We start from the raw sequence: 27,601 nt of genomic DNA on the forward strand, positions 1-27,601 counted from the left end.
TTAGAATTTAAAATGAGCTCTTTGTGCTTTTAACACTGTGGTTTATATTCGAGGACACGGAAGCAAATCCGTAAACCGTGGTCTTTTGACTGTCCTGTGATGCTGTTGTCACACCCTTCCTCTCTCTCTCTCCCTCTCTCTCTTTCTCTCTCTTCCCCTCCTCCTGTGTGTGTATAAATAGTGTTCCCAGTCCCAAGTTCTCGGTCCGCTGTTAAACGTCTTCCTGAGTTCGTCTCCCTTGGTTCCTGAAAATAAAGTCATGGTAAAGTATTCTCCAGCGTCTCCTCATTCCTCATGTGTGTGCACCGTGACAATTAGCACATACTTTTTAGATGATCTGAAATGCTACCTGTATGGGTTTGGCCCAGATCTGATCTCTCTCTCTCTCTCTCTCTCTCTCTCTCTCCCTCTCTCTCCCTCTCCCTCTCCCTCTCTCTCCCCGTGCTGCATCCATGCCTCTAGCTCCCACACTGATGATGTCATCAGCGACTCACGGCTGATCATCATCCTTGGCTCCGCCGTAAGAGCCATTTTGCGCTGAAGAAACACAGTCTCTCAGCGCATTCCCGCAATAATTAACCCCTCCCTCAGCTTCCTGACGCACCACTGCGTACCAGGCCCTGCAAAACCAGACTCCCTCAGTCTGATGATCTTGCCAGGGGGGGCTCCACCTGCATTGATGTTGCTGAGCAAGGGAGAGGCTGAGAGCCTATAGGAAAAAATAAAACAACTGGGTGAGGAAGAAGACGGCGGATGATAGCAGACTTGATGGAATAGCCCACTGCTGTCCGCAATCTCAACAGGATATTGTCATCGGGAATCAGGTATGTGAGATCTTGATTATTGTTTGTGTGATTTATGTGTTTTTAAACCATTGTTTTTCATGTCTCTTATGAGAATAAGGAGGGTGGTGCACTATTCCCCTGTAGTCCTGTACCGAAAGCCACATAGAGGCTGTTGAAATAGAAAAGAATAAGAAAAAATGGAAAAGATCTTGAAGGAGATGTTTATTTAAATTTGATTTTGTATTATCATACTGTTTTTGGACTTATATAACTATAACTATATTTATTATTATTATTATTATTATTGGATATCAAAAGACATTTAATGTAAAATTGCTATTCAGTCTTATTTACATGCATTGTCAGTCCTAAAACTAGCAATGGTGATGAAGGATGCTGTTTATGTGTGCAGGGTGAGGCCATGTCATGAAATCTGGGCCTTTTTCATGACTCAGATGTTTTTATTTCTAAGACCAGAAAGATTAAACGGATAATTACTGAGGGAAAAGATGAATATATGTAGCTTTTTTAATTAGATGCGTTAGGGAGGATGAATACAGTGCGCACTAATATTTGCGGATCAGGAAACGATTGATGTATTTAGCTAATATTAGAAATTCGAAATTAAATTCGGTATATTTGCCTGTATTATGCTCTGTACTAAAGATTCTGACAAAAATATTGCCATAGTAACAGACGCGTCACACTTTACCACCTCAAGTCTACAACGACGCGATACGCTGAAACCCTTTGAAAAATCGCAATGTAAACTAGATGATGTCGATTATAATCGTGTAGATAATTTTGTTGATTATATTGGGAGAGATCTTGTATGTCGCGTCGCTAGCAGTGTATAGGCTATATTGGGTGTTGCTGCCGCATCTCAGCATCTACGCAGACGCAGCTCTAAATATAAACAGATGGGGTACATGTTTATATATGATAACCTTGTTTTGCATAATTGGTTTGCTTAATGACCGTTAAAACGGCTTCATTGCGTTTGTTTTGCTGGCAAATGCGCGTCCATCACAGCTGCATGACTGCTCTGACCGTCAGCCATTTTCAGTAGAGGGCCATATGTGGTAAATAACATTTGCTCCGTATTGTGTACAAACATAACTATGATTTTCTGCTCGAAGGATGGCACTTAGCCTAGTCTTTTTCTGGATAGAGTTAGTGTATGGACAAATGCTGTACAAATTAATCCACAGCTTGTTATTAATAGCCACATTCTATTTTTAATTCTGAATATTTCACTATGGGTGGGCATCCCACATTAAGTTGCCAGTAAAATTAAGGAGAAAAATAATCAAAGTGTAATTGAATAGGAGAATTTTCAATATTAAATGTTGCAATAAATAGCCTATATGTGACCCTGGACCACAAAACCAGTCATAAGGGTCCATTTTTTTTGCTCGAAGGATGGCCCTTAGCCTAGTCTTTATATAGATATATACATAGATATATATATAGATACAACTATATGAAAATCTGAAATCTGAGGGTGCAAAAAAATCTAAATATTGAGAAAATCACCTTTAAAGCTGTCCAAATGAAGTTCTTAGCAATGCATATTACTAATCAAAAATTAAGTTTTGATATATTTACGGTAAGAAATTTACAAAATATCTTCATGGAACATGATATTTACTTAATATCCTAATGATTTTTGGCATAAAAGAACAATTTATAATTTTGACCCATACAATGTTTTTTTTGGCTATTGCTAAAAATATACCCCAGCGACTTAAGACTGGTTTTGTGGTCCAGGGTCACATATATGTTGTCTTTTTTCCAAATCATTTCTAAATCATTTTTATTCCTCATGGCACCTTAAGTAAATTTGTTGATATGCTTTTTAGAAAAGAAGAAACTAGGACAGTTTTTCTAATCCATCATCATTATTAAAACCATGAAGTTGCATGATATTTTGCAGTATCAAAGAATTGACATAAAACTTGACCCACTTCCATTTCTTTTCTTTTTTGTCAGTTATTTTAAATGGATTACGATATCCACAGTTGGATAGTTATTAAATGGGTTATGTTGGATGTCATAATCTTTTGTTCAGAGTTGTTGAAATGAAATGTCACTGACCCAGAGTTTATTTTTAAGATGCTGTTATGATAATTGCATACAGATACAGTGCAATTCCCATATTTATAAATAATCACAATCAATGTATGGTTGAAACCCATATAATGAAACATTATTTATTACAAAGAATCCCAGGGGCCATGAGAATGTGAATTTACTTATTAATTTATGAATGAAATGATATTGCTTTGTTGTAATCTGTGATATGGATTTAGTAAGTATATTGGAAACAAGAAAATCCGTAATTTTTTAATTGTTGCGGTGTTTCCAACAGTTTTCTGATATTGTACCTGGTTTTGGATCGGTTATCAGAGCTCTTAATTTGGTATGAAGATATCTACAATACGAGTAGTGTTAGTGTGTCTGCATGCCTTGAATTGGCCTGAATTTTGCCAGCTGGCTGACCTTGCTCTTGGATTCTGATTTGAACAAGCTGTTTGTTTGTTCTTTTAATAAATCTGCACATATGAATCCTAAACCCATTTGTAAGTCTGTTTCGCTACATATAGTTTTACAAGTTCACATAGCCATATCTGATGCACAGTAATTACTGAATGTGATAAAAGTCCTGATGAGTCATGGTCTGGATCTCAGAGAACTCCATTACCTAAATTAAATTATCAGTGGTGTAACTTAGCCAGTACAATCGCCTGAACAGATTTATGGGGATTTTCTTTAATTATCTCTTGAAGTGAATTGCTAAGGTACTAAATATAAAGAGTAGGCCTTAACACATTTCTAGTCTTGTTTTTCAAAAGAAGAGTTGATTGTTGATGAAACATGGTGTTTTGTTATTCTAATTGCCTAACTGTATCTTTACTGACTCTTAATTCTATAGTGAAGTAAAATAACACATATTCTTTTGATATTCCAGCACATACAGTAGCATGTCTGCGTTTCTTTCTTCAGCTGGCAGGTGGCCTCTGATTCCTGGCTGGGCTTCGTCCCATCAGATCCTGTGCAGTAGCAGAGCTCCAGCAATCAGACACCATGGCAGGTGCCTCGGTGAAAGTAGCCGTGAGGGTCCGTCCCTTCAATTCACGAGAGATTGGAAAAGAGAGCAAGTGTATCATCCAAATGTCAGGCAACACTACCAGTGAGTGTTCTTTCAAAACGCATATTTTCACTTGCTGTCAGTGGTTATTTGAACTCATCTGAGTAAGAGAGGATTGTCACTGTGCTGTAGGAATAATTTATGACTGTAATGAAATATTTATTCATGGTCTCTCATCAGTACCCCCATGAGAGAGAATATTAGTGCATTTCTAGGCTTACAGGTTTGAAAATGTCAAAGGGGTCATGCTTTAGTTTTTTCGGTAAAGGTTTTTTAATTGGTGAGGTGTGCAATCTGTCACCACCTGACTATTTGTTGACTTCAGATTTACTGTACATTTGTTCTCAAAGTTTTTCAGTAGTTGTACAAAAATATTTAATAAATAAAAGAAGTCAAACTATAAAAATGGTGTGCAATATTGTTGCATTTATCCATCAAGACAAAAATATGAGAAGCATATTTTTGAAGTTTCGCTTAAAGATGCAGACTGGTTTGTTCATCTGACAATTGTTTGTCACTATTATGCAAGAAAAATAGCAAAATAATTTCTTTGTCACAACATTTTTATAATATATTTTAATTAAAATAATGGAAAACATGGACAGTAAAAATATTTATCACTGGTAAATGTTCATTTCACGTGCCTTTAGCAAAAGACTTGGACATGTTCAGAAACAAGGTCCATTTCATGCCATGAATTCTGTGGCATTTCAAGCCCCCATTTCTAGAGCAGCTCCAAAAACTGCCCTGTTGTTCTGCCTGCAGCGTGAGTGGGAAAACAGAGTCAGATGATGCAGAGTGTGAGGTCAGACACACTGCACAGCTTTGTGCCGGTGAAAAGATGCAGGGAGGTTCATGACCTCATTCCCAGAACCCCAGGGATGGCATGATTCACGCTTCCTTAGACTCATCTGTCCTGAAACATGCCAACATGCACATATATGACCTTATGGTATATTGACAGTGCAGAAAATACTGTTATGATATTTTTGTCTTTTTTGAACATGGCTTTTGTGGATAAATAAACAGACATTCAGGTCTTCATTTAATTTATATAAATGGTATACAATTTATTATTATAATTAAAATGTAATTAATTTGTTTATTTCAGTTTGTTTATTCTCAATCCAAGCAGCTGAGTCCTTAGCCATCTTCAAGAATCGGCTAAAAACACATCTGTTCCATCTTTATTTGACCCTCTAACTCTAGCACTCTCTAGTCTAATTCTATTCTTAAAAAAATAAAAAAACACTTGTCCCTTTTAGACTTGCACTCTATTCATTTGCTGCTTGTTTTCTTTATATAAAAAAACAAAATTATAATTCAGGTGTGCTAGGTGTACTGCATTAAGCTAACTGAGACTTGTTATAGTACGAAAGTGAAAGTGAAATGACATGTGGCCAAGTATGGTTACCCATACTAGGAATTAGTGCTCTGCATTTAACCCATAGTATAGAGTGCCATTTAAACGTTTTTAAAAGACTTCTCTTATGATGAAAAATACAGTAATACAATAATATTGTGAAATATTATTATAATCTAACTGAACTGCTTTCTATTTTAGTATATTTTAAAATCTAATTTATTTCTTGTGGTGGCAAAGCTATATTTTCAGCAGCTATTACTCCAGGCTTCAGTGTCAAATGATCCTTTAGAAATCATTTTAATATGCTGATTTGATGCCCAAGAAACATTTATTATTATCATCATCAATATTTAAAACAGTTGTGCTGCTTAATATTTTTGTGGAAACAGTAAGACATGTTTTTTAAAGGTTTAAAGTTCAAAAGAACACTATTTATTTTTAAAAGAAATCATTGTACTATTATAAATGCCTTTACTGTCATTTTTGTAATCTTATTAAACCCAAAGTTTTGAACGGTATAAATACATAAATAGTGAAGTACCTCTGTCCTCATCATGAAGTTTTTAGTATCATCTTTTACCAAACTTCAGGTCTGAGCATAATTGAAATTGAATGATGAGGCTGGAAATAGTTTTATTTAGTTTGTTGTTTTCTCCATTAGATTGTATATTTATTCTTATTGACATGTTCTCTTTGTTTTCTAGCAATTATAAACCCAAAACTGCCGAAGGAGAGCAAAAGCTTCAACTTTGACTATTCCTATTGGTCACATACAACGGTGAGTTTCTTGATATTAACTGGTGAATCTGCCTCTTACAAAACTCCCTGCTGCTATTTTGAATTCTTCTGTGATCATGATGGCTGTTATTGAGACATTTATGATTATTTATTTTTGTGCTTTGTGCATTTCTGTCTTCAACAGCCAGAAGATGTGAATTATGCATGCCAAAAGCAGGTTTTTAAAGACATAGGGGAGGAAATGCTTCTGCATGCTTTCGAGGGATATAACGTCTGTATCTTTGCCTATGGGCAAACTGGGGCAGGAAAGTCATATACCATGATGGGCAAGCAAGAGAAAGACCAAGAAGGCATCATCCCATTGGTAGTACACTATAATACCATCTGTAATTGACATTATCGCTGTCTTTGATATTGTAGCAAATACTGTAGCTTAGATGCTGCCACGTTTGAGCTAACACATTCATAATGCTGAATCTAACTGTGACAGCTATGTGAGGACCTGTTTACCAAGATCAGTGCCAATAATGACAACAGCATGTCATACTCGGTTGAGGTAAGAGCAGCACCTGCATCATAAATTGCGTTCTTACCGTAGAATCAGTATAGCAATTGAAAATGTTGTTGTTTTTTCAGGTCAGTTACATGGAGATCTACTGTGAGCGTGTGCGGGACCTTCTGAACCCAAAGAACAAAGGGAATCTGCGTGTGCGAGAGCATCCTCTGATGGGACCGTATGTGGAGGACCTATCAAAACTGGCCGTTACTTCCTACAATGACATACAGGACCTGATGGACTCTGGAAACAAAGCAAGGTGACACAAATTTATGAGTATAGATTACACTACCATTTCAAATGTTTGGGGTTGTTAAGATTTTGAAAATGTTTAGAAAGTCCCTTATAAATAGAATAAAAACAGTAATACTGTGAAATATTATTACAATTTAAAATAAGTATTTTAATATATTTTTTCAGCACTCAATACTCCAGTCTTTAGTGTCACATGATCCTTCAGAAATTATTCTAATATGCTGATTTGGCACTCAAGAAAAATTATTATTTTCAATGTTGAAAATAATAGTGCAGCTTTGTAGAAACTACAATGTTGTTTATAGAATTCTTTGATGAATAGAAAGGTCAAAAGAACAGCATTTATTTGAAATATAAATCTTTTGTAACATTATAAACTGTTACTTTTAATAAATTTAATGTGTCCTAACTAAATAAAGGTATGACTTTCTTTAAAAAAAAATCGTACTGACCCCAAACTTTTGAACAACAGTGTATGTATCTCTGCACATAATTTTGAGGGAATGGAAATTATGGGAAAATTGCATTAATCTAAAATGAAGCATACATTTTTACTTTTTGGGTAAGATAACGTATTTATGTATGTAACTGAAATCAAATTATTCACCACTGCATCGCTTTTTTGTTATCAGGACTGTGGCGGCCACCAACATGAATGAGACCAGCAGCCGCTCCCATGCTGTGTTCAACATCATCTTCACACAGAAACGACATGATAGTGGCACAGACAACACGTCTGAAAAGGTACCGCATCCTCTCCTTCAGCCTTTCCCACCAGGTCTCCACATATTATGGCAAAGTTTAGTATTGTTCTATATGAGAAAATGTGACTGCCTCTTCAGAAATAGACTAGAATGCAAAAGTAGGTGATACTCTGCATTTCGAACATCACTGATGGATGTTGGCAGTTTGACAGAGGCTGAAGTTGCTGGTTTGTGCATTAGAGCGCTTTACCGTTCTTAGACAAAACATTTCCATTTGCAAACAGGTCAGCAAAATCAGCTTGGTAGACTTGGCAGGGAGTGAGAGGGCTGATTCTACTGGCGCTAAAGGCACTAGACTCAAGGTGGGTCACTTTGAGTTCAACAGAGTTTCATGACAATTTGTCATTTCAGATGAATGCATCATATAAATGTGCGTGCTTTGTTGTTTTTCTAGGAGGGAGCCAATATCAACAAATCTTTAACAACACTAGGCAAAGTTATCTCTGCTCTGGCTGAGATGGTAAGAATTATCTCAGTTTACATATAAAAGTTCTTAAAAGAAAAGTAAAAAATGGTAAACATTAAAAAATATTGTTGTTTTGTAGGACTCTGCACCAAACAAGGTAAGGATCAGTTTAATTGTTCTTTTATTATCAAGCATTTATTGATTTGACAATTGACACAACTTCTGTTCTCCCTACAGAACAAGAAGAAGAAGAAAGTGGAGAGCTTTATTCCATACAGAGATTCAGTTCTGACATGGCTGCTGAGGGAAAACCTCGGTATGAGGCTTTATGCACCATGCACATACAGTATCATTGCTCTCCATCACTCAAAGCATTGCATATTGCAGTCAATGTGGTCAGTTTAACTGTGGTATGGTCCCAAGACATTAAAAAGATTCCTGAAGGTTATCATTTATCATTTATCAGGAGGAAACTCGCGCACTGCTATGGTAGCAGCTCTAAGCCCTGCTGATATTAACTATGATGAGACGCTCGGCACGCTCAGGTAAGAACCACCTGATGCCATAAAGGCATTAGTGTATTTTAAACCAATAACCTACAGTCATTAAAATACAGTAACACTAAAAGCTGTTTTTGTATGTTAATGGCTATGCATTAGCTATGAAGAATTTATCTGTCATTAGATGCTATTAGCCTCAGCAGGTAATGTTCTGAATGCTGAATTATTTGGCACATTCTGAAACGGTTTTGGATAGTTAATAGCAATATCACTGTCACAGGTACGCTGACCGAGCCAAGCAGATCCGCTGCAACGCTGTCATCAATGAAGACCCCAACAACCGCCTGGTGCGTGAACTGAAGGAAGAGGTGGCACGTCTGAAGGATCTGCTCTATGCTCAGGGTCTTGGAGACATCATTGAGAGTGAGTCACCTGATACGCTTCAAACTGAGCAGCTACAACGTTTCACTCCGCTTAAAATGACAGATTTCCTCTCAGATTCAAATGCTGCCAGGAGATATTATGAGTAAAGCAGCTCTAGAAATGTGTCTGAAGGATTTGTCTTCTCTCTCTGTTTTTCTCAGCATATCGGGCACAGGCTCCTGGGATATCTGCTCTCAAATGTGTGTATTTTTAAAGGCTTCACAGCTTATGATAAACCAGGGGTCGGCAACTTATTTTTCCTTCTTTTTTTTATACATGAAATGCAGTCTGTTTATTTACAGTATTTACAAATCTGTTCATAGAAGCTTTATATTGGTAATAAAACTTAAAAATTAAAAAGCAGTGCCAAAGTGTGTCACCCATACAGCACTGTGAACAGGACTGTGTAACTCACAGGACAGACATTTATTTGGGTGTCTCACTATTGCATTGGATCAGTTTTTGGTTTGCGCTGCGCTGTCTGATACATCATGATTTTTCTTATTCATTAATCTTTAATTGGAATCGTTCACGTCACATATCAACATTTACTCTCCAGAGTACTCTTATTTTTACTCTTATTTGCTTGATGAGTGTTAATTTTGGAATCTGACCTCAACATTTTATAATAAATAGTTAAAGAATATTACAATCATATAACAATCATACAGTAAATCCTCTGTCCTTTTTACGTGTGTGCCAATATTGACCCTTTCTAATGTTGCCGACCCCTGCGATGGCCAAAGCAGGAATCTCTGGACCACCAAAGTCCATGCTGTGCAGTTTCAACTAATCAGTTTAAATAAACCTAATTAGTCTGACAGGCAACACAGTTATTGGACACCACTGCTCTGATGGTCCAAAGGCGCTCTAGAGGTTTTGCTTGAGATTTGCCTCTATGTGAAGCACAGGCATGTGGTCATCTATGCGGTCTGTGTAGTCACAGATCAGTATTACATTGAGTGTTCAGTTCATCTCCATGCTCATTATCTCAAGCATGGTCCAATGAATTTGAGGCATGAGAGAAAAATCCATGAATAATAATTTTTGCTGTTCTGATTTACTTGAAAAAATAAAAACACACAACAGCGTCTGAATTCCTCAAATTGATGCCGTCTGCCCTGCGCCCTGCAGCTTTATAACCTTTTTAATTAGCTTTTCAGCTTTATGTTTGACACTTTCTACTCTTCCTCCTTCCCCTTCTTTTCTGTTTCCATGATTTTCCTTTTCTCTCTTACCACAACTTTATCCTTTGACTCTCCAACCTGTTCCCACGTGTTGCCCAGACTTGTCCAGTTACAAGACTAATCTCAGTAGCATCCAGGCTGTCAATCAAAGGGGTGATTTCTCCACAGTGACCAATGCCATGACAGGGATGAGTCCCTCGCCTTCCCTCTCTGCCCTGTCCAGCCGAGCTGGCTCCATCAGCAGCCTGCATGACCGGATCATGTTCAGCCCGGGAAGCGAGGAAGCCATTGAGAGGCTGAAGGTGAGAGAGAGGCTGATGGGATGACTGGATGGATGGTTTGATAAAGTAATAAGGGCCAGAGCTGATCTTCTTAATGTCCGACCTCTTTTCCAACTAGGAAACTGAGAAGATAATCGCAGAACTCAATGAAACTTGGGAAGAGAAGCTTCGTCGCACAGAGGCAATTAGAATGGAAAGGTTGGAGACCCCTAAGAGGAATTTTATCTTGAAATGTGTCTGAAATTCAAGTTTTGTGTGAAACAAAAATAAATCAATAAGTAAAAGTAAAAATCTTCTATTTTCATCAGGGAGGCACTTTTGGCTGAAATGGGTGTGGCGATGAGGGAAGATGGAGGAACTGTTGGAGTCTTTTCACCAAAGAAGGTTAGAAGATCATATATGTTTTCTAAAATTAAGCTAGTGAAAGTCTTATGCTTCAATCAGCACTTCCTTATGATTTGACTTTCAGACACCTCACCTGGTCAACCTCAATGAAGATCCACTGATGTCTGAATGCTTGTTGTACTACATTAAAGATGGAATCACCAAGTAAGAATGTTGTTTATTTACACCCAGTATTTTCAACCATGGACCACTGGGGGTTCACAAAGACATTGCAGGGTGTGTGTTAGTTAACATGAACTAACAATGAACAGTACTTTGCATTAAATACTACAGCATTTATTAATGTTGATCTCAACATTTTCTAATACATTTTAAGATCAAAAGTTGTATATGTTAACATTTTTATTAACTAATGTTGTAAAAACATATTGCTCATTGTTTGTTTAATTAAAGCTGCAGTCCGTAACTTTTTTTGGTTAAAAATTAGCCGAAATCAATATTTGAGCAAGTACATAACCAGCCAGTGTTCAAAACTATCGCCTTACTTTAGCCCGGTTCACAACGGTTAGCTTATAATAATGTTTTCTAATTTGAGTGGTACGGGTAAGTTTTCGCGGGAAATTCGAGCATGCCTCTGCGTCATTACGTCACATCTGTAAACATAAAGAAGTTGTCCCGGCTACTAGGCTATCGCATGTGAGGATCCTGCAGTTGGCCGATCGTTTATAGCCTTTTCTCACAGCAGCCAGAATAATTAAATGTATCATTTTGATGGCGAATTGTAATCCAGAAAGGATTATGTGTTTATGAAACACATGTGAATTAAATTAAATTATATTCCAGTTTTAAATGTGCTTCTGATTACAGATAGCCTTGTATTTTAAAGACAACCAGTTCGAAGGAGCATAATTTGCTTTTTGGGTTAAAATAATTTCTTAATATGAAATTCAAACGGTATGACAATTAGAGGTTAGACTGTACTGAAATTGAAATCTACACGCTACTACACACTATAGGCAATGCTGATGTTGTTAACAATAATTTGAGAATAAAGTATAACAATAATAATCATTTGAATGGTTTGATGTTATATGAGCTAACCGATCTTTAGATTAAATTGCCATTGGTAGCTCGATTTATTGTAATGCTTTTTTTCCTCAGTTGGTCAGAACAAACGTGGCAGACTTGTTACTTGTTCAGATGACAAAATTCTTATTTGGGTCATATATTCCAAGACGTAGGCTAGAATCTGTGATTGCGAACTACAGTAAATATCCACACCGGTGCATTGACTGACTGCCACACATACTCCTCAAAACATTAGATTCATCCGCGCTGCAGCCGTGCCGACTCACAACCCACGCAAGGAAGATAATTCCGTACACAGCTGCAATTGCAGGTTTTCAAACAGAAATGGCGACAAAGAGGCAAAACTTACGGACTGCAGCTTTAATAAATTAACTAATGATAACAAATTATACCTTATTGTAAAGTGTTATACATTTTTATCATTTCAAAAATTAAACATTTCTAACTATATGACTAACCATTAACTAATGATCTTTTCAAAATAATACACAAAAAAAGTGTTATAATATTAGATAATGTTAATATTGGCTTAAAAAATTATTACATTTTTTTGTTACATTTTTCATATTTTTTCCCCTTTATTCTGACATATGGCCTCCATGTTTTCCGGCAGGGTCGGCCGGGAGGATGCCATCAGTCGGCAGGATATTGTCCTGAGCGGCCACTTCATTAAAGATGAACACTGTATCTTTACAAGTAGCGCAAATGTCTCAGGAGAGGGTACGGTGGTCCTGGAGCCCTGTGAGGGAGCAGAGACTTACGTTAACGGGAAGAGAGTGACAGAGCCCACTGTTCTCAGATCAGGTAACTTCTTCAGTTTATAGGCAAAAACATGCCCGGTCTGTTGAACAACTTTTTTTTTAGTGCCTGTAAGACGTTTTGACCCTGTCTGTTATCTATCTTAGGTAACCGCATCATTATGGGCAAGAGCCACGTGTTCCGTTTCAATGACCCTGAGCAAGCACGGCAAGAGAGGGAGAGAACCCCATGTGCAGACACACCTGTGGAGCCAGTGGACTGGGCCTTTGCCCAAGGAGAACTACTGGAAAAACAAGGCATTGATATGAAACAAGAGATGGAGCAAAGGTACATATATCTCATAGCAAATCTAGATAGGTGGAGGTGGAGGGTTTCAGCTCTGATAACATGCTCCAGCACCACCTACAGTGAACCCTGAAACAGACTATTTAAATGTGGAGCAAGGTAGAGTTTCATGACTGATCTAGATATGTAAACCACTCTGGGAACCAGATCAACTGGCTAAAACCAGCAAATCAACCAGCCTATGATTAGTATCAGCTACAATATCTAGTTTTTGCGGCTTTACTCTGATGCTCACATCATTTACAGGTTACAGGAGCTGGAGGACCAGTACCGCAAGGAGAGAGAAGAAGCAAGCAACCTTCTGGAACAGCAGAGACTAGTAAGTCCTTTTAGACTAGTCGCTAGTAAGAGCTTAATTTGTCTTTAAGAGGTAGAAACTTGAAGAAGCTGGCAATAAAATCCAAATTTAACATTGATTTTTCATTTAGGACTATGAGAGTAAGCTGGAAGCTCTTCAGAGGCAGGTCAACTCAAGATATTACCCAGAAACCACAGAGGAAGAGGAGGAACCAGAAGAGGAAGGTGGGTAATGCAGTTTAAACCACATAGGTACTGTATGATCTAATCCGTATCGAATGCATAATCAAATTAGCATTCGATTTCATGTTCTTAAAACATGTGTTGTAAGTGCTTAGTTGTTTCTGAGACATCTCATTTGAAATGGGTTCATATTTTGGTCCTGCAGTGCCGTGGACAAAGCAAGAGACAGAACTGGCCCTCTGGGCTTTCCGGAAATGGCGATTCTATCAGTTCACCTCTCTCAGAGACTTGCTCTGGGGAAATGCAATTTTCCTCAAGGAAGCTAATGCCATTAGTGTGGAGCTAAAGAAAAAGGTACACTGAAATAATTTTAGGTCAGCTTAATAAAAAAAGTTATTTTTAGATAAGATGAAATCTCAAAAATGAGTATAAATGGATAAAAATCTATAAATTGTTCCCTTTTTTCTTTGCAGGTTCAGTTTCAGTTTGTACTACTAACGGACACACTGTACTCCCCGCTGCCCCCTGACCTCTTGCCCCCCAGCATAGCCAAAGATAGGGAGAAAAGGCTGTTCCCTCGCACCATCGTAGCAGTAGAGGTTCAGGACCAGAAAAATGGTGCCACACACTACTGGACACTGGACAAACTCAGGTACAGTGAGATTAAACATACACAATATGCACATAATGCCCACAAGATGAGTCTAGCCCTGTAGTTATGCATGACGAGTTATAGCTCAGCTACTTTCAAAATGGTGTCACTTTTCCGGTAATATGCTACTTTTTACATCAGAAGTGGTGTAACATGAAAAAAATGCTGCATCAATGTCATATGAATGTCTGTCTCATATGTTGCATTGGGAAGTCTGATCAATTTTAGTGAATTGTTAGGTCAGACGGTTCATGTAAATAAATTATTCACAAACCAATTCAACAACCCTCATTGTTTTCACACCAACATAATTTTGCCGTTTAAATTATATATCTGATTGCTAAAAAGAGATTGTCCTATTAAAAATCTTTGTTACATACATTTTGTTTGTAGCTACTCTAGTAGTGTCTAATTAACTTTTTAACTGAGTAGCTTGACTGTAGTTGAACTATTTTAAATTATGATGAGCATGTAGCTTGTTTACACCCTCAACACTAATTTCAAACTAAAAAGGGATTAATTCAGGTACTGTAAAATGAACAAGATCATATTTTCTACTCTATCAATGCTTATACCCTTGAATAATGGCCAAATAGACTTAAATTTATGTCACAGTCATGACTATTTGGTATTGCTAATCAGAGGCAGGTGGTATTACTGTAGGTAGTTCATTCTTATTCTAAAGAGACAAAAATCTGGATGCACTATGTGTAGAATGAATCATTAATATTTTTTTTCTGTTCCTAGAAGACAAATATTGTACATTTTAAATGCATGTAGCTGTTAATTTCACCCTTTAGGAGTAGACCAGCATGTTGATGATCTCAAAGCTAATAGGCTAAAGCTATTGGGGTTTAATGAATGTTAGCCACCTTTTCGTTTTTGGTTTATGCTTAAAAAGTGAGCATATAAATAGAACATTGCATATAACATTACAGAGTATGTTTTGTTGATGCATTACTTTTGTCTCAGCAGACAAAGACTGGATTTGATGAGAGAAATGTATGACCGAGCAGCAGAGGTGCCCAGTACTGCAGTCGAGGACTGTAATCATATGATGTCCGGCGGTGACCCCTTCTATGACCGCTTTCCATGGTTCCGTCTGGTTGGTCGGTGAGTAATTGACCAGTTAAATTTGTATGCTTTAAAGTGCTGAGTGGATGCTGGTATTCCCACTGTACATGACTGGAAACGGCGTGTGCGTGTGTGGTGTTGTACTAACCCAGTTCCCGTGTTTTCGGCTGCACCAGCACTCCCATTCTCAACACGTGCATGAGCGAGCGCATGAGTGACCTTACCCTCTCCCCCACCCTCTCTGACCCTGACTCTGACATAACCGAGCTCGCTGATGAGCGGCATTATGGAAAAGTCGAGGTGGAGGAGGAGGAGTTGGATGACCTGGATGATGAGATCTTTATGGAGGACCCTGGCTCAGAGCTTGGGAGAGAGGAGGAGGATGGTGTGGAGGAGCACTGCCCAGGTGTCAGCGATGGCCAGGACCCCTTTTACGACCGCTGGCCTCTGTTCAGTTTAGTGGGAAGGTTGGTGAGGTTTCAGGAGCATGCTGTCAGAGGAAACTAGCTCTTTCACACTGAGACACAGACAACAGGGACTGTTACTAGAACTTCCTAACAGGACACCAAATAAATGAACATCACAGACAGGGGGAAGAATATATTTTGCAAAGATAAAGATCATTTTGGTCAGTTCCTAAATGTATTCTCATGTTTTCAGGTAAAACAGGTAAAAATGAATTTCTTGCTAAACAAGCATTACTGCCATATTTTTTCTTCTAGTGTTCTACATTATACTGTCATTTTCTTGGATGGCATTTATTATTATTAATTAGAATAAGAATGATTTGGATCTTAGTTTTTTTTTTATAAATAAATTTTTAATGCCATTCTATTATGTCAATGTGAATACAATTAAATGAAATATAATAAATGTAGTACATTTATTACAATAATAATAATAATAATCAATTATTATTATTATTTGAATTTTAACAATAAATACATTTTGATGCTGTTCTGTTTTGTCAAAACAAATATAATAAAATACAATACATTTGATAATAATAATAATAATAATAATAATTTGGATTTTAATAAACAAACAAGCAAACAAACAAATAAATAAATGTTGATGACATTCCATTGTCAATGTAAATATAATAAAGTATATAGTACATGTATTAATAATAACGATAACACAAATTTAGATTTTAATTATAAATACATAGATGAATAAAGAATGATGCTATCCTAATATGTCAATGTAAATATAATATAATAAATAAAATATTACAAAATATATATATTTCTTTATGGTCTGTCTTACAACATTTGACTTTGAAAGTGTGAAACTGTTCACCTGATCTGAAGGCAGTTTTAATGCCTCTTTCTGCATGTTTAAGATGTGTTTTACTTCTAAGACAACAAAGCTTTTATCTTTTTTCTTATGCATTGATAATCTTATATTGTTGCATACAGTGTTGAAAGGGACCATTTCAGTGGTATCTGAGGTTTTCAGTAACTGAATGAGAGGAAGCTGAACAAAATGAATAGCAATGTCAAGATACTGACTGTGAAACACAGTAGACCACTGGTGACATAGATTCCTAATGGATGTATATTGTTACATAGGGCAACTTTAGGCATTTGGAGGCATTTGAACATGGGTGGCTCTACAGGACAAAATTAATAGTGTTGTGAATGCCAGTCACGTCAATTCTGCAATGTTTTGAAAGATACAGCATTGTATGGCAGCATAATACATTTTTGTCTGTTCTTCACTGAAATGAAATTAGCATCCTCTGCAGAATTCCGTTGTTTCTGTGATCGGTATAAATCAGCTGATTGTTTTGTCTGAAAAGCTGCAGCGCTCAAAATGAAAGAGCTGGTTTCGACTACAGCAGTCTCAATCAGGCATGCCAGAGCTAAAATTTGTATCACAGTTTTGGATTGGCACCCACACTCTCACTTCCCTGCGCACATGCAACATACAAGATTTGTGACATGTGTTGACTTTGATTTCTCTTTTAAGTTGATGGAGGTTAAATTCATGTATGTTAATGTCATTTCAATTTTTTGCTTTCCAGTTTGCATCTGGCCCAACAAGCCAAATTTGGAGTTTATTTTCTCACTAAACATTTTGTTTATCTGAGCATGCTGTATTTGCGCCTCACCAATCTTGTTGAAAGCTCCTCCCCTCTGGCCACACCTCCTGCCACTCTTGAACCCGGCCTGTCAAGCTTCGTCCAGCAACAAATTGGGACTTTTTGGCTTTCGCTGGAGCAGCTTCTTGTTTGGTTGCTTTTTTGTGTAAGATGTTGTGTTGTCTAGTGGCAGTGTGGCTGAGTTGATCTTCACTGACATTTTTCCCATTTAAACTTCTTTTTCCATTCATGTTAACACTTTTTCTTCTTTTTTCACCCCATCAACTGTCTCAAATCCCTCTTCTTTCTTTGACTCTCCTCCTTTTTCCCATCATCCTCTCCTTCTTCTCCCATAGGGCATTTGTGTATCTGAGTAATCTGCTGTACCCTGTGCCATTAGTGCACCGTGTGGCCATTGTGAGTGAGAAAGGCGAGGTCAAGGGGTTCCTCCGTGTGGCAGTACAAGCCATATCAGGTAAGTTCATCTTCATGATGCTTTCACAAACCTAGTTTGAGCAGATTCCAATTAGCAATTTAACTGAAGTATTGTTTGACTTTTTTTAATAACAGTATAGGTGTACCACAAGGCTCAGTATTTAGACCGACTATGTTTTATATATTTCATTGGTAAATTCTCTTGTTTTTTATGAATGAAATATGTATGTATGTATGTTTGTATGTATGTATTTATTTGTTTCCTTCCTTCCTCTGATAATGTTTAGAATTGTTTTGAGTATGCAAGCATAAATTAAGCGTTAGCGTTAGTTCTGGCAGGTCATGTGAGTCAAGCTTGCATCAGCTGATTCTCAGCTGATCACATCTACCTATAAGAATACGACACCAATCGCGGCATTCCTATATAAGCTCTATTCAGTATTATTCAGCAGCTTTTCAGCTTGCTCAGGAGCAAATTACCCTCCTCCATCCCCAGCTCCTCCTTTCGCCACAGTCAGGACTTGGCTTTCTGATATTCCTTGCTAATCAGACTCCTTTATCTTGAATAAAGTGTTACACTTAAATATCATTAAGTACATTAATGATATCTGCCTTGTTCTGTTCTGTTAACCCTAGGGGGGTTATTATTGCTGCTCTCCCTGCTCATTCATGACAGGCTGCATGGATGGGCAGGGAGTTTTTTGCCCAGAACAGAACCATACCGCCAAACCAAACTTTATGCTAAGTATCTATCATTTTGACGATAGTGGTCCTGACAGAAATAGGATTAAATATTACATTGTTGCCATAATCTTTAATTTATTGTCACAGCTGATGAAGAGGCTCCTGATTATGGCTCAGGTGTAAGACAATCAGGAACTGCCAAGATCTCATTTGAGGATCAACAGTTTGAGAAGGTTGGTTGTGTTACTCATTTAATGTAACTGATTCTTTTTTTTTCTGCTTGGCAAATTCATTCTCACAGTTATTATCTCTGAAGTGGAGTTGGGCTTTGGATTTTTAGGTATTAAATTGTTTTCATAGAAGGTGAGACACCATCAAGAATTGTTTTTCTCTCTGCTTAGTTCCATACAGAATCATGCACCGGTGGGATGTCTCACACAAATACATCTCAAGAGGAGCTGCGAATCGTAGAAGGAGAAGGACAAAACTCAGAGATGGGCCTCAGTGCTGATGAGGTCAACAACAACACCTGTGCAGGTAATATGTTTAAAGGGGTCATATGTAGTGTTGCTTTCGTCAACGAAAATTATGACTAAATATCGTCGTCAACGAACCTTTATCACGTGACGAAAACGAGACGCAACGTAAATGCTGGTCATGTGACGATGACTATAATTAAATGTATAATGCAATATTGTTGACGAATATTTAAATATGAAAACGTACTTACAGACTGTGAGTCAGAACAGCCAGTCTACTATCCCAGGATGAGGAAACAGTCCTCCATAAAATGCGCTGCACACATCTGAATATTTGGTTTGAACTGTTCTGGAACAGTGTTGTAAATATAACTTAACCACTGATTTCTAGTCGTGTCCTCTTTTGGAAGGCCAAACAAAGTATTTTTGCTTTCGCCAACGAAACACACAGCGTCTTCACAACATGGCCGCGGCGGCGGTGGCAGCAACAATAAAGTTACGCCTTCTTTCTTTGCGTGAAAATTTGGGTGGCGTTATGCAAATCTTCCCACATAGTAACGTAGACATGTGGGGGTGTGTTAGAACGAGCCGTTTTAGGTAGGTGTGGCTGACTCTTAACTTTTATAAAGAATCCCACATCGTGACGTAGACATGTGGGGCGTGTTTGAACGAGGCGTTTTAGGAGGGCGTGGACGAGTCTTAACTTTTATAAAGAATATCTCTTTGGGTTTGAGACTTTAGTCTTTGCAACTTTAGGGATCTTATCTATTCACAAACAGCTTGTAACACTCCAAAGAGAAAGGAAAACTTGAAATCGCATCATGTGACCCCTTTAAAAAAAAACATTACTGGTGGCCTCATTTATTTAAGTGATTGATATAAATTTTGCACAATACATTATAATAGATTTATACATGCCAGAACATAAAATAATATGCCCAATAATCATACTGTGATATTTTTACCGTTTAGTTGTTAGTTGTAGTTGTTAATAGTAATATAAGTAACTTACACAAGATAAGAGTCAGACAGTATTTGTATTCTAATCTTAACTGTTTTCTCATGCATTGCTGCATCTAGCCTCTCCTGATGTTCCTAACAGTCCTCTGAAGGGTGGTCTGGAATGTCCTCTTGATGTGACTCAGGAAATATCACTCCAGCACTTGAATATCGGCAGCAATTTCACCTTCAGGGTCACAGTGCTTCAGGCCTCCAGCATCTCTGCTGAGTATGCAGATATCTTCTGCCAGTTCAAGTGAGTAGATGTATCACATCCATAGATTTATCAGGATTTTCCATAAAAGAAACTGTGCTGTACATCTGACAGATTTTAGGGTTTGAAAGGCAAATACTTCTGCACATTACGTACAAATTTCAGACACAGTGGTTTAGACAAACACTTTTTTTGCAAAACAAACTAACAAAAAAAACCATGCTCAAAAACAATGTGCCCCCTCAGTTTGAATGACGCTTCTGCAAACACTCATCCAGGATGCTCATAAGACATCTGATGCAATCTCATCTCAGCTGTCCTGTGTCTTTTTCCAGCTTTATTCACAGGCATGACGAGGCATTTTCCACTGAGCCATTAAAGAATACAGGCCGAGGGCCTCCACTGGGATTCTACCATGTACAAAATGTAATCAACCTTTGTGCCATTTATTAATGAAGTAATTCAACCATGTTTGAGATGTTAGAAATAAATCAAACATAAATAATTTGTGCGGTTTGCTACTATTGCAGATAACCGTGGAGGTCACCAAGTCTTTCGTGGAATACATCAAGAGTCAGCCAATCGTTTTTGAGGTGTTCGGCCACTACCAGAAACAGCCTTTCCCTCTTCTCTGCAAGGACTTAATTAGGTGAGCAACTTTAGATTTTTATTATTATAATACTTTTTAGGGATGCTCCGATTGATCGGCTACTGATCATTATCGGCCGATAATCACGTTGGGATGATTGATCGGCGGTCTCTAAAAAGGCCGATCTCAAAAAAAGATCTCAAGCTGATGACGCTGCCGTGAGAGGTTTGGCACGACATGCAGCGGCACCGTCTCAGTCTCTGTCCGGTGTGGGTGAAATAATTATAATGCTGAAGGTGAGGTACTCAGATAACTTAGATACTCAGATAACTTAGATAACTTATAAAGTAATTTGAAAACATTGTGTGAGACGTAATTTCACAAACAACGAGAGTAAATGACCACGCACGCGCTCTCTCAAAATACGCAAATGTCTTCAAATCACCACATCACGTCTGTCAATAAGTGAGCTGCACGCTGCACAGTTGACACATGAATTGTCACTTGCACAATCGAGGCAGTGTCACATCGTCACTAAAGTTTATAAATTGCATTACTTTTTAATTCTTGCCAGTGTTTAACCATTCAGCGCTCGCGCGCTCTCCTGGAGACCGTGCGCTCATGCACACCCACACTCGCAGCGCACACACATAATGGCAGGTTCACATTACTCCGTTTGCAGTGCGTATGTGGTGCATATTTTTTCCACGCTCATGTTAACGGATTAATAAAGCGCGCACACTGCACACCGTTGCTGTCCTGCAGTGCGTTCCACGAGCGGTGCATCTGTAGCAGTGCAGAGATGGTTTCAGCACCGAGTCTATTTTTGCTGCACTGCAAGCACTGAATTAAAGTAACAGCGCATTTTTGCAGTAAATATGAACATGGATTGACACAAAAATGTAGTAATTACACGTAGCGGACTCCTGTGTGAAAGCACAGTCTGTGCTACTTTCCCTCTCACAAGAGACACCTAAGAGGGGAATTCCCCCCCATTTTCAAAAATGAAATTCAGGCCCTGAATAAATGTCTAAAAATCCTGATTGGAGTATCACTATAAATAGTTATAAATGATAAAAAAGAAGGCTTTAAAAAGATCGGTATTGGTGATCGGTATCGGCAGATACTGCTTTCTGTGAGCGGCGATCGGTGATCGGCCTTAAAAATCCTGATCGGAGCACCCCTACTTTTTAGTCACCTAAAATGTCAAATAAAATGTTCCCTCCCTCCCTATAGTTCCTTACGTCCAACAAGAAGGCAGTTCCCTAGAGTTATGCCTTTGTCAAAGCCAGGTAGGGTGATGTTTTGTCTCATTTCTTGACCAGTACATACAGTACTTGTGGTCTGTCTGTGTCTGAACTCTACCTCTTGTCTCTCCCCAGTGCCCGCCACTAAACTGAACACGCTGACACGCTCCACTGCTGGCCCCTGTCACTGCAAATATGACCTTATGGCATTCTTTGAGATCTGTGAGCTGGAGGCCAATGGAGAGTGAGTATCTGAAAACACATTTTGGTATATCAGTTCCTAGTTATTCATTGAATCCTATATGTATGGTAGGTTATTCATATATAATATAACCCTTGTACCTGTTTGTGTACTTTTTTTTTTAGCTACATCCCAGCTGTTGTTGATCACAGGGGTGGAATGCCCTGCCATGGTACATTCCTGTTGCACCAGGTAAACATGAATCCATCTTTCTGTCCCTATTAACCCCTTTAATGGTAGTACAGATTAGGCATGGGCCGATTACCTGTTTCAAGGTATACCGTGATTTGAAAATTTCACGGTTTCAAAACCGCTAATATTTTCCGTTATACCGTTCCTGCGGTATGCGCTGTTTTTCATGTCTCCTCAAAGACTGAAAGTGTAGGAATCTCTCAGGTTGAGTGTAGTGTAGAGAGTAAAACGCCCCCTCCCTCTCCTGTTGGTGCGAGCGAGCGGTCAGTCACGTGTGTGTATGACGGCCGAAGGAGCTTCCTCTGGAACTTACGTGATCGGCAATCGTTTTATTGTTTTATTGCAGCCGATCTCTTTTCTGGACTTGCACAAACTGCGTTGCAAAGCATATAATTTTCCAAATGTCGTTTATGTGAAAATATGAAGTCTGTAAACGCCCGTTAACACAGGCCAGAGACGCTGAAGACGGACGCACAAAGAAAAATACTGTAGATCACTCACTGTTCATGATGCACGAACTATTGGAAGAAAATCCTCAATATTGATTTGGGATTTGGGGTGAATACATCAAAAGCTGCAGGACAGCCCACATTTCAGAAACAAATAAAAGAAAAAATAAACAAATACTACTTTTCCAAATATTCTGTATGTTGCTCAAAATATATTGTGTTCAGTTGTTTTTTTTTTACCCAGACATTTCAAATTAACACATTTTAGAGCTGTAACAACAATATTGTGATACCGTGAAACCGTGATATTTTTGCTTAAGGTTATCATACCGTCAAAATCTCATACCGGCCCATGCCTAGTACAGATGATATTTTATTTACACTACTTTTTAAAAGTTTGTAACATTATAAATATCTTTACTGACACTTCTGATTACTTTAATATTTCCTTGCTGAATAAAAGTATTAATTTCTGTGAAAAAAGTTTTTACAGACCCCAATGTTTTTAACAGTTTTGTAGATTGAGATAAAAATGGAGGATTTTTCATATTTTCTGCAGGGCATCCAAAGGAGAATTACAGTGACTATTGCCCATGAAACCGGCAATGATATTGAGTGGAAGGAGGTTAAAGAGCTCGTCATAGGTTAGAAAATGCTGTGCTATTTTTTTCTTTTAAAATTTTTTTATCCATCACATTAAGCACTACTGGCATAGAGGACAAATGGAGATGTCAGGCAGAGTTTCAGATGACTCAGCATTTCTTTTGTTCTTTTTTAGGGCGTATCCGTAACACACCCGAGGCGGATGAGACTATCATCGACCCCAACATCCTGTCCCTCAACATCCTGTCTTCAGGCTACATACGACCATCTTATGATGACAGGTACACCAATGATCCTTCCTCCAGTACCTCTCAATAACAGAATGCTTTTACAAGCTGTTTTTGCTATTTGCAATATGACTATTGTGTCATAATAAAATAGCAATGTTAGCAATAACAAAGTGTTTACATGAATTCTGTTTATTAAAATGATTTGTATTATGTATATATTATGTATATAAGGTCAATTAATTAATGTATAGTAATCAATTACTCTTAATATGAATTAAAATGTGTGCTAACAACTCATAACTAATTCACATAGATGTATTTAAATTAAATTTTATTCTTAATATTCTGATTATTTAATGACATAATTGAAATTAGTATGTTAACAAAATTTTAATTCACTAACATGTTAATTTCTTTGTGTCCTGTCAGAGTGTCATTGGGAATTGACCATAGGTATGCTATATCCTTAAGCATACAGTATTTTTTATTTATTTATTGTTTGTTTGTTGTAACCCACCATTAGTTTTCAAACTTGTACAAATAAAGAAAAATATAAGCAGTGATATAATTCTCAAAGCTGTTTGCAACTTTTCAGGACATTTTACCGCTTTGAGGCCGCATGGGACAGCTCCATGCACAACTCCCTCCTGCTGAACCGTGTCACTCCATATAGAGAGAAAATTTACATCACCCTCTCCGCCTATCTTGAGGTGAGGAAGACTCTTTCAAACTAAAGTGATCAGATTATGACATTTAATCGATGTGGGAGATATTGGAACTAATAAAATGAAGTATCAACACAAGTAACAGTAAATTCAGACTACACAGTCAGTAGTTTAGCTCTGAATTTGATTATGCTATGTTCAACTAACTCGTTGCTGTAATGTTTAGATGGAGAACTGCACTCAGCCCACTGTCATCACTAAGGACTTTTGCATGGTGTTCTACTCCAGAGATGCTAAACTTCCTGCATGTCGCTCCATTCGAAACCTTTTCAGCACTGGTGCCTTTAGGCCCTCTGAGAGGTGAGGAAAGTTTGCTGGCCTTTTTTTGCAGTCAAGTAAATTGATTTTGAGTTAATCAATGCACTATTTCCACGCTTTAATGCTCAAAACTGATATCTAAAAACAGTTTTTAATTTGGATTATCATCGTAATAGTGGAGTTAAATGGTTAATTGGTCTTTCGTGTCTCAGTAACCGTGTGACTGGAGTGTATGAATTAAGCCTCTGCCATTTGGCTGACATTGGAAGCCCTGGTAAGTTATGTACAGTTATGTACAGTTAAGTTATGTTTTTATCACATAAATATGCACATTTAACCCTTTTGTTTGATTCATTTTGTTGTTCTGCCATGATGGTGCAGGTATGCAAAGAAGGCGCAGACGGGTGCTGGACACCTCAGTGGCATATGTGCGCGGAGAGGAGAACCTTGCGGGTTGGAGGCCCCGCAGCGACAGCCTCATCCTGGACCACCAGTGGGAGCTGGAGAAACTTAGCCTCCTACAAGAGGTAAAATATGGTCCATCTGAATGTTTAAGGGCTTTTTGTTTTCATTCAAGTAAATGACTGTGAGGTCTGTGTTTGCTTACAGGTGGAGAAGACCAGGCATTACCTTCTGCTGAGAGAGAAGCTGGAAGCATCTCTACTGCTGGGACAGGACTCTTTCTGTGGCAAAGACCTGATGGATTCACCAAAGGCCTCCAGCCCCATGATCAACCCAGTAGTCAGTCTGTGTCTGGACAGTCCCAACGAGAGGCAGAGGGAGCTGGCTGCCAAGGTGAATGTCTGCTGCTTTATATTCACATAACATGACACTGATAGGCTATTCCCACCAAGTCCACTTTGACTAAACCAAACAAAAGTGTGCGTATATATATATATATATATATAGAGTACCACAAGGCTCAATATTCAGACCGATTATGTTTTCTTATTTATTTACTTAAACTCCATTCTAAAAAATATTCAGATACCTCAAAGAATTGTTTGCCGTACAACAATAAATAAATAAGACTGGCATTTTAATAGAAAAAAAACAGAATCATTGCAATATATTCTTTCAGATTCTGTGTGAAGTTAATAGAGACACATTTAGTTTTTCAAATCACGATGTCCATATGTTAAAATTTGGTCCTGGTGAGATTAAGCCATAAGTTTTTATTACTGTTAACTGTTATTTTACTAAATTGAAAACTACCACTCTGAAGTTGTAAAACTCTTTATGTTTTTACTTTATGTATTTTATTCCCTTTTCCTACATTTTTTTTCTCTTTTCAGTGTGTGCGACTGCTCATGCACACCTTCAACAGGCAGTACAGCCAGGTGAGCAGCAGTCTCAGTGAGAGCAAGGTGAGCCTTTACAGCCCTAGTGTCCATCCAGACCTTGCCTCAGTCTCTCGCCCATGCAGACCAGATCTCTCTTTCTTATGTCTCATTTAACAGTCTTTTTCCTTTAACCATTTAAAAAATTTGTCTTCATTTCACTTTCACGCTCATTCACTCATTTAGAGTAGAGCAGCATGATTAGTGTAATAGATGCTTTAAGGGTAAGCTTGGCATTTTCTGGAATATAATGAACGAGACACTTTTAATGTGTTGCCAGCTTTATCATCTGGTGGTGCTCTTTTTTTTTTAGCTGTCAGAGATGTCTGCATCACTTTTAAGAGACAGTTCTTCTTCCCCTCTGAGCACTTTGACACCCTCCTCCACCTGTCCGTCACTGGTGGATGGGCACTATGGCAGTCCAGACGTCAGGTCAGTGTATTTTCAACACAAAACCCAGGAGTCTCTGCTAATATGATAACAATATGGCTAATACTAGTTCTCTGAGAATCAGCCTATACAGTCAGTCTCAGAACACCTCAAATACTTTACAACTAACAGGATTTTCTTGTTCTGTGTGATTTTACAGAGATGCTGAGGCAAACTCTGGTGCCTCTAGCCCTGATCTCGACCCCTTCAGCCCTATAGAGAGAAAACCCAGGAGCTGCACCTTCATCCCAAACATCCAGGAGATTCGCGTCAGGTAGCAACCAAAACATTCTGTCTCGGAAATTTACCTCCTCAACTAAATTTTAACATTAAAAGTACACTAAAGCTTTGTGCAGGCAGGCAGCAAAAAAATCCAACTTTTTGGTGTATTTGATTGAAATGTTTGTGTGTGTGTGTTTTGAAGGGAAGGTTGTATGGAAAAGACTATTAAAGGGGTCATATGATGTTGCTAAAAAGAACATTATTTTGTGTATTTGGTGTAATGAAATGTGTTTATGCGGTTTAAGGTTCAAAAAACACATTATTTTCCACATACTGTACATTATTGTTTCTTCTCTATGCCCCGCCTTTCTGAAACGCGTCGATTTTTACAAAGCTCATCGGTCTGAAAAGCGAGCTGTGCTCTGATTGGCCAGCTATCCAGTGCGTGTGATTGGCTGAATACCTCAAGCGTGTGACGGAAATGTTACGCCCCTTACCATACTGTGATGCCGTGTCCCGGTGTTCTCATGATTTGTGCTACCCTGTCAGATTTTGCTACCTCCCAATAAAACAGATGGTAGCATAATTCTATAGCGAAAAGTGTTACCCATCAGATTTTGCTTCCAGCATGATATTAATAAGGTGTGAGGCTTTATTAACATGTACACCTACCCCAACCCTAAACCTACCCTTACAGTAGGATAAATACAGTGTTGGTAGCATAATCTGATAAGTAGCATTATTTGTCAGAACACCGGCCGGAGCGACGAGACAAAAACATTAAAACCCATTACAAACGAGGCATTTGTTGCATCCAGTGGGGACATAATTACGGATTATAATGACTTATACTGTCTTTTTACGCGTTGCGTTGCATCGCGCCGCATAAACATAAAACCATGTCTGCGTTTGTGAAAGGAGACACGACAAACAACAAGCGCTACGCTACATTGCTCAAAAGTCGCGTTTGAATCATCAGTGGCAAATTCTTTAAATATGAAAACGTACTTACAGTCTGTGAGT

The 27,601-nt window shown here is 38.1% G+C and overlaps 1 protein-coding gene across 9 annotated transcripts in view; it reads left to right on the forward strand.

Annotated features, from left to right (window-relative positions):
- Positions 1 to 507: 507 nt before the first annotated feature.
- LOC107691514 (kinesin-like protein KIF1A) overlaps positions 508 to 27,601 on the forward strand; it is a 33,152-nt gene continuing 6,058 nt past the window's right edge. Inside the window, exons 1-46 of one of the 9 annotated variants that reach the window (XM_016490136.1) lie at positions 508 to 824; positions 3,792 to 3,978; positions 6,007 to 6,080; positions 6,225 to 6,404; positions 6,531 to 6,596; positions 6,677 to 6,855; positions 7,484 to 7,595; positions 7,840 to 7,917; positions 8,010 to 8,075; positions 8,161 to 8,178; positions 8,259 to 8,337; positions 8,488 to 8,566; positions 8,802 to 8,944; positions 9,106 to 9,144; positions 10,231 to 10,433; positions 10,531 to 10,610; positions 10,721 to 10,796; positions 10,882 to 10,961; positions 12,460 to 12,650; positions 12,752 to 12,932; positions 13,197 to 13,269; positions 13,379 to 13,472; positions 13,636 to 13,784; positions 13,904 to 14,082; positions 15,058 to 15,195; positions 15,333 to 15,623; positions 17,599 to 17,717; positions 18,509 to 18,594; positions 18,763 to 18,898; positions 19,921 to 20,095; positions 20,389 to 20,479; positions 20,584 to 20,702; positions 21,879 to 21,934; positions 22,025 to 22,133; positions 22,256 to 22,322; positions 23,331 to 23,415; positions 23,550 to 23,655; positions 24,034 to 24,057; positions 24,200 to 24,314; positions 24,496 to 24,629; positions 24,800 to 24,861; positions 24,969 to 25,114; positions 25,197 to 25,382; positions 25,883 to 25,954; positions 26,241 to 26,359; positions 26,517 to 26,630. In XM_016490136.1, coding sequence (XP_016345622.1) covers positions 3,873 to 3,978; positions 6,007 to 6,080; positions 6,225 to 6,404; positions 6,531 to 6,596; positions 6,677 to 6,855; positions 7,484 to 7,595; positions 7,840 to 7,917; positions 8,010 to 8,075; positions 8,161 to 8,178; positions 8,259 to 8,337; positions 8,488 to 8,566; positions 8,802 to 8,944; positions 9,106 to 9,144; positions 10,231 to 10,433; positions 10,531 to 10,610; positions 10,721 to 10,796; positions 10,882 to 10,961; positions 12,460 to 12,650; positions 12,752 to 12,932; positions 13,197 to 13,269; positions 13,379 to 13,472; positions 13,636 to 13,784; positions 13,904 to 14,082; positions 15,058 to 15,195; positions 15,333 to 15,623; positions 17,599 to 17,717; positions 18,509 to 18,594; positions 18,763 to 18,898; positions 19,921 to 20,095; positions 20,389 to 20,479; positions 20,584 to 20,702; positions 21,879 to 21,934; positions 22,025 to 22,133; positions 22,256 to 22,322; positions 23,331 to 23,415; positions 23,550 to 23,655; positions 24,034 to 24,057; positions 24,200 to 24,314; positions 24,496 to 24,629; positions 24,800 to 24,861; positions 24,969 to 25,114; positions 25,197 to 25,382; positions 25,883 to 25,954; positions 26,241 to 26,359; positions 26,517 to 26,630 — 5,075 coding nt within the window. In that variant the 5' untranslated portion in view covers positions 508 to 824; positions 3,792 to 3,872. The remainder of the gene's footprint in view (positions 825 to 3,791; positions 3,979 to 6,006; positions 6,081 to 6,224; positions 6,405 to 6,530; positions 6,597 to 6,676; positions 6,856 to 7,483; positions 7,596 to 7,839; positions 7,918 to 8,009; positions 8,076 to 8,160; positions 8,179 to 8,258; positions 8,338 to 8,487; positions 8,567 to 8,801; positions 8,945 to 9,105; positions 9,145 to 10,230; positions 10,434 to 10,530; positions 10,611 to 10,720; positions 10,797 to 10,881; positions 10,962 to 12,459; positions 12,651 to 12,751; positions 12,933 to 13,196; positions 13,270 to 13,378; positions 13,473 to 13,635; positions 13,785 to 13,903; positions 14,083 to 15,057; positions 15,196 to 15,332; positions 15,624 to 17,598; positions 17,718 to 18,508; positions 18,595 to 18,762; positions 18,899 to 19,920; positions 20,096 to 20,388; positions 20,480 to 20,583; positions 20,703 to 21,878; positions 21,935 to 22,024; positions 22,134 to 22,255; positions 22,323 to 23,330; positions 23,416 to 23,549; positions 23,656 to 24,033; positions 24,058 to 24,199; positions 24,315 to 24,495; positions 24,630 to 24,799; positions 24,862 to 24,968; positions 25,115 to 25,196; positions 25,383 to 25,882; positions 25,955 to 26,240; positions 26,360 to 26,516; positions 26,631 to 27,601) is intronic. The other 8 variants (XM_016490155.1, XM_016490201.1, XM_016490146.1 and 5 more) reach the window with 8 other exon arrangements.

Source organism: Sinocyclocheilus anshuiensis, unplaced genomic scaffold (genome assembly GCF_001515605.1).
Source record: "Sinocyclocheilus anshuiensis isolate Anshui unplaced genomic scaffold, SAMN03320099.WGS_v1.1 scaffold842, whole genome shotgun sequence".
In the NCBI taxonomy this organism is placed as follows: domain Eukaryota; kingdom Metazoa; phylum Chordata; class Actinopteri; order Cypriniformes; family Cyprinidae; genus Sinocyclocheilus; species Sinocyclocheilus anshuiensis.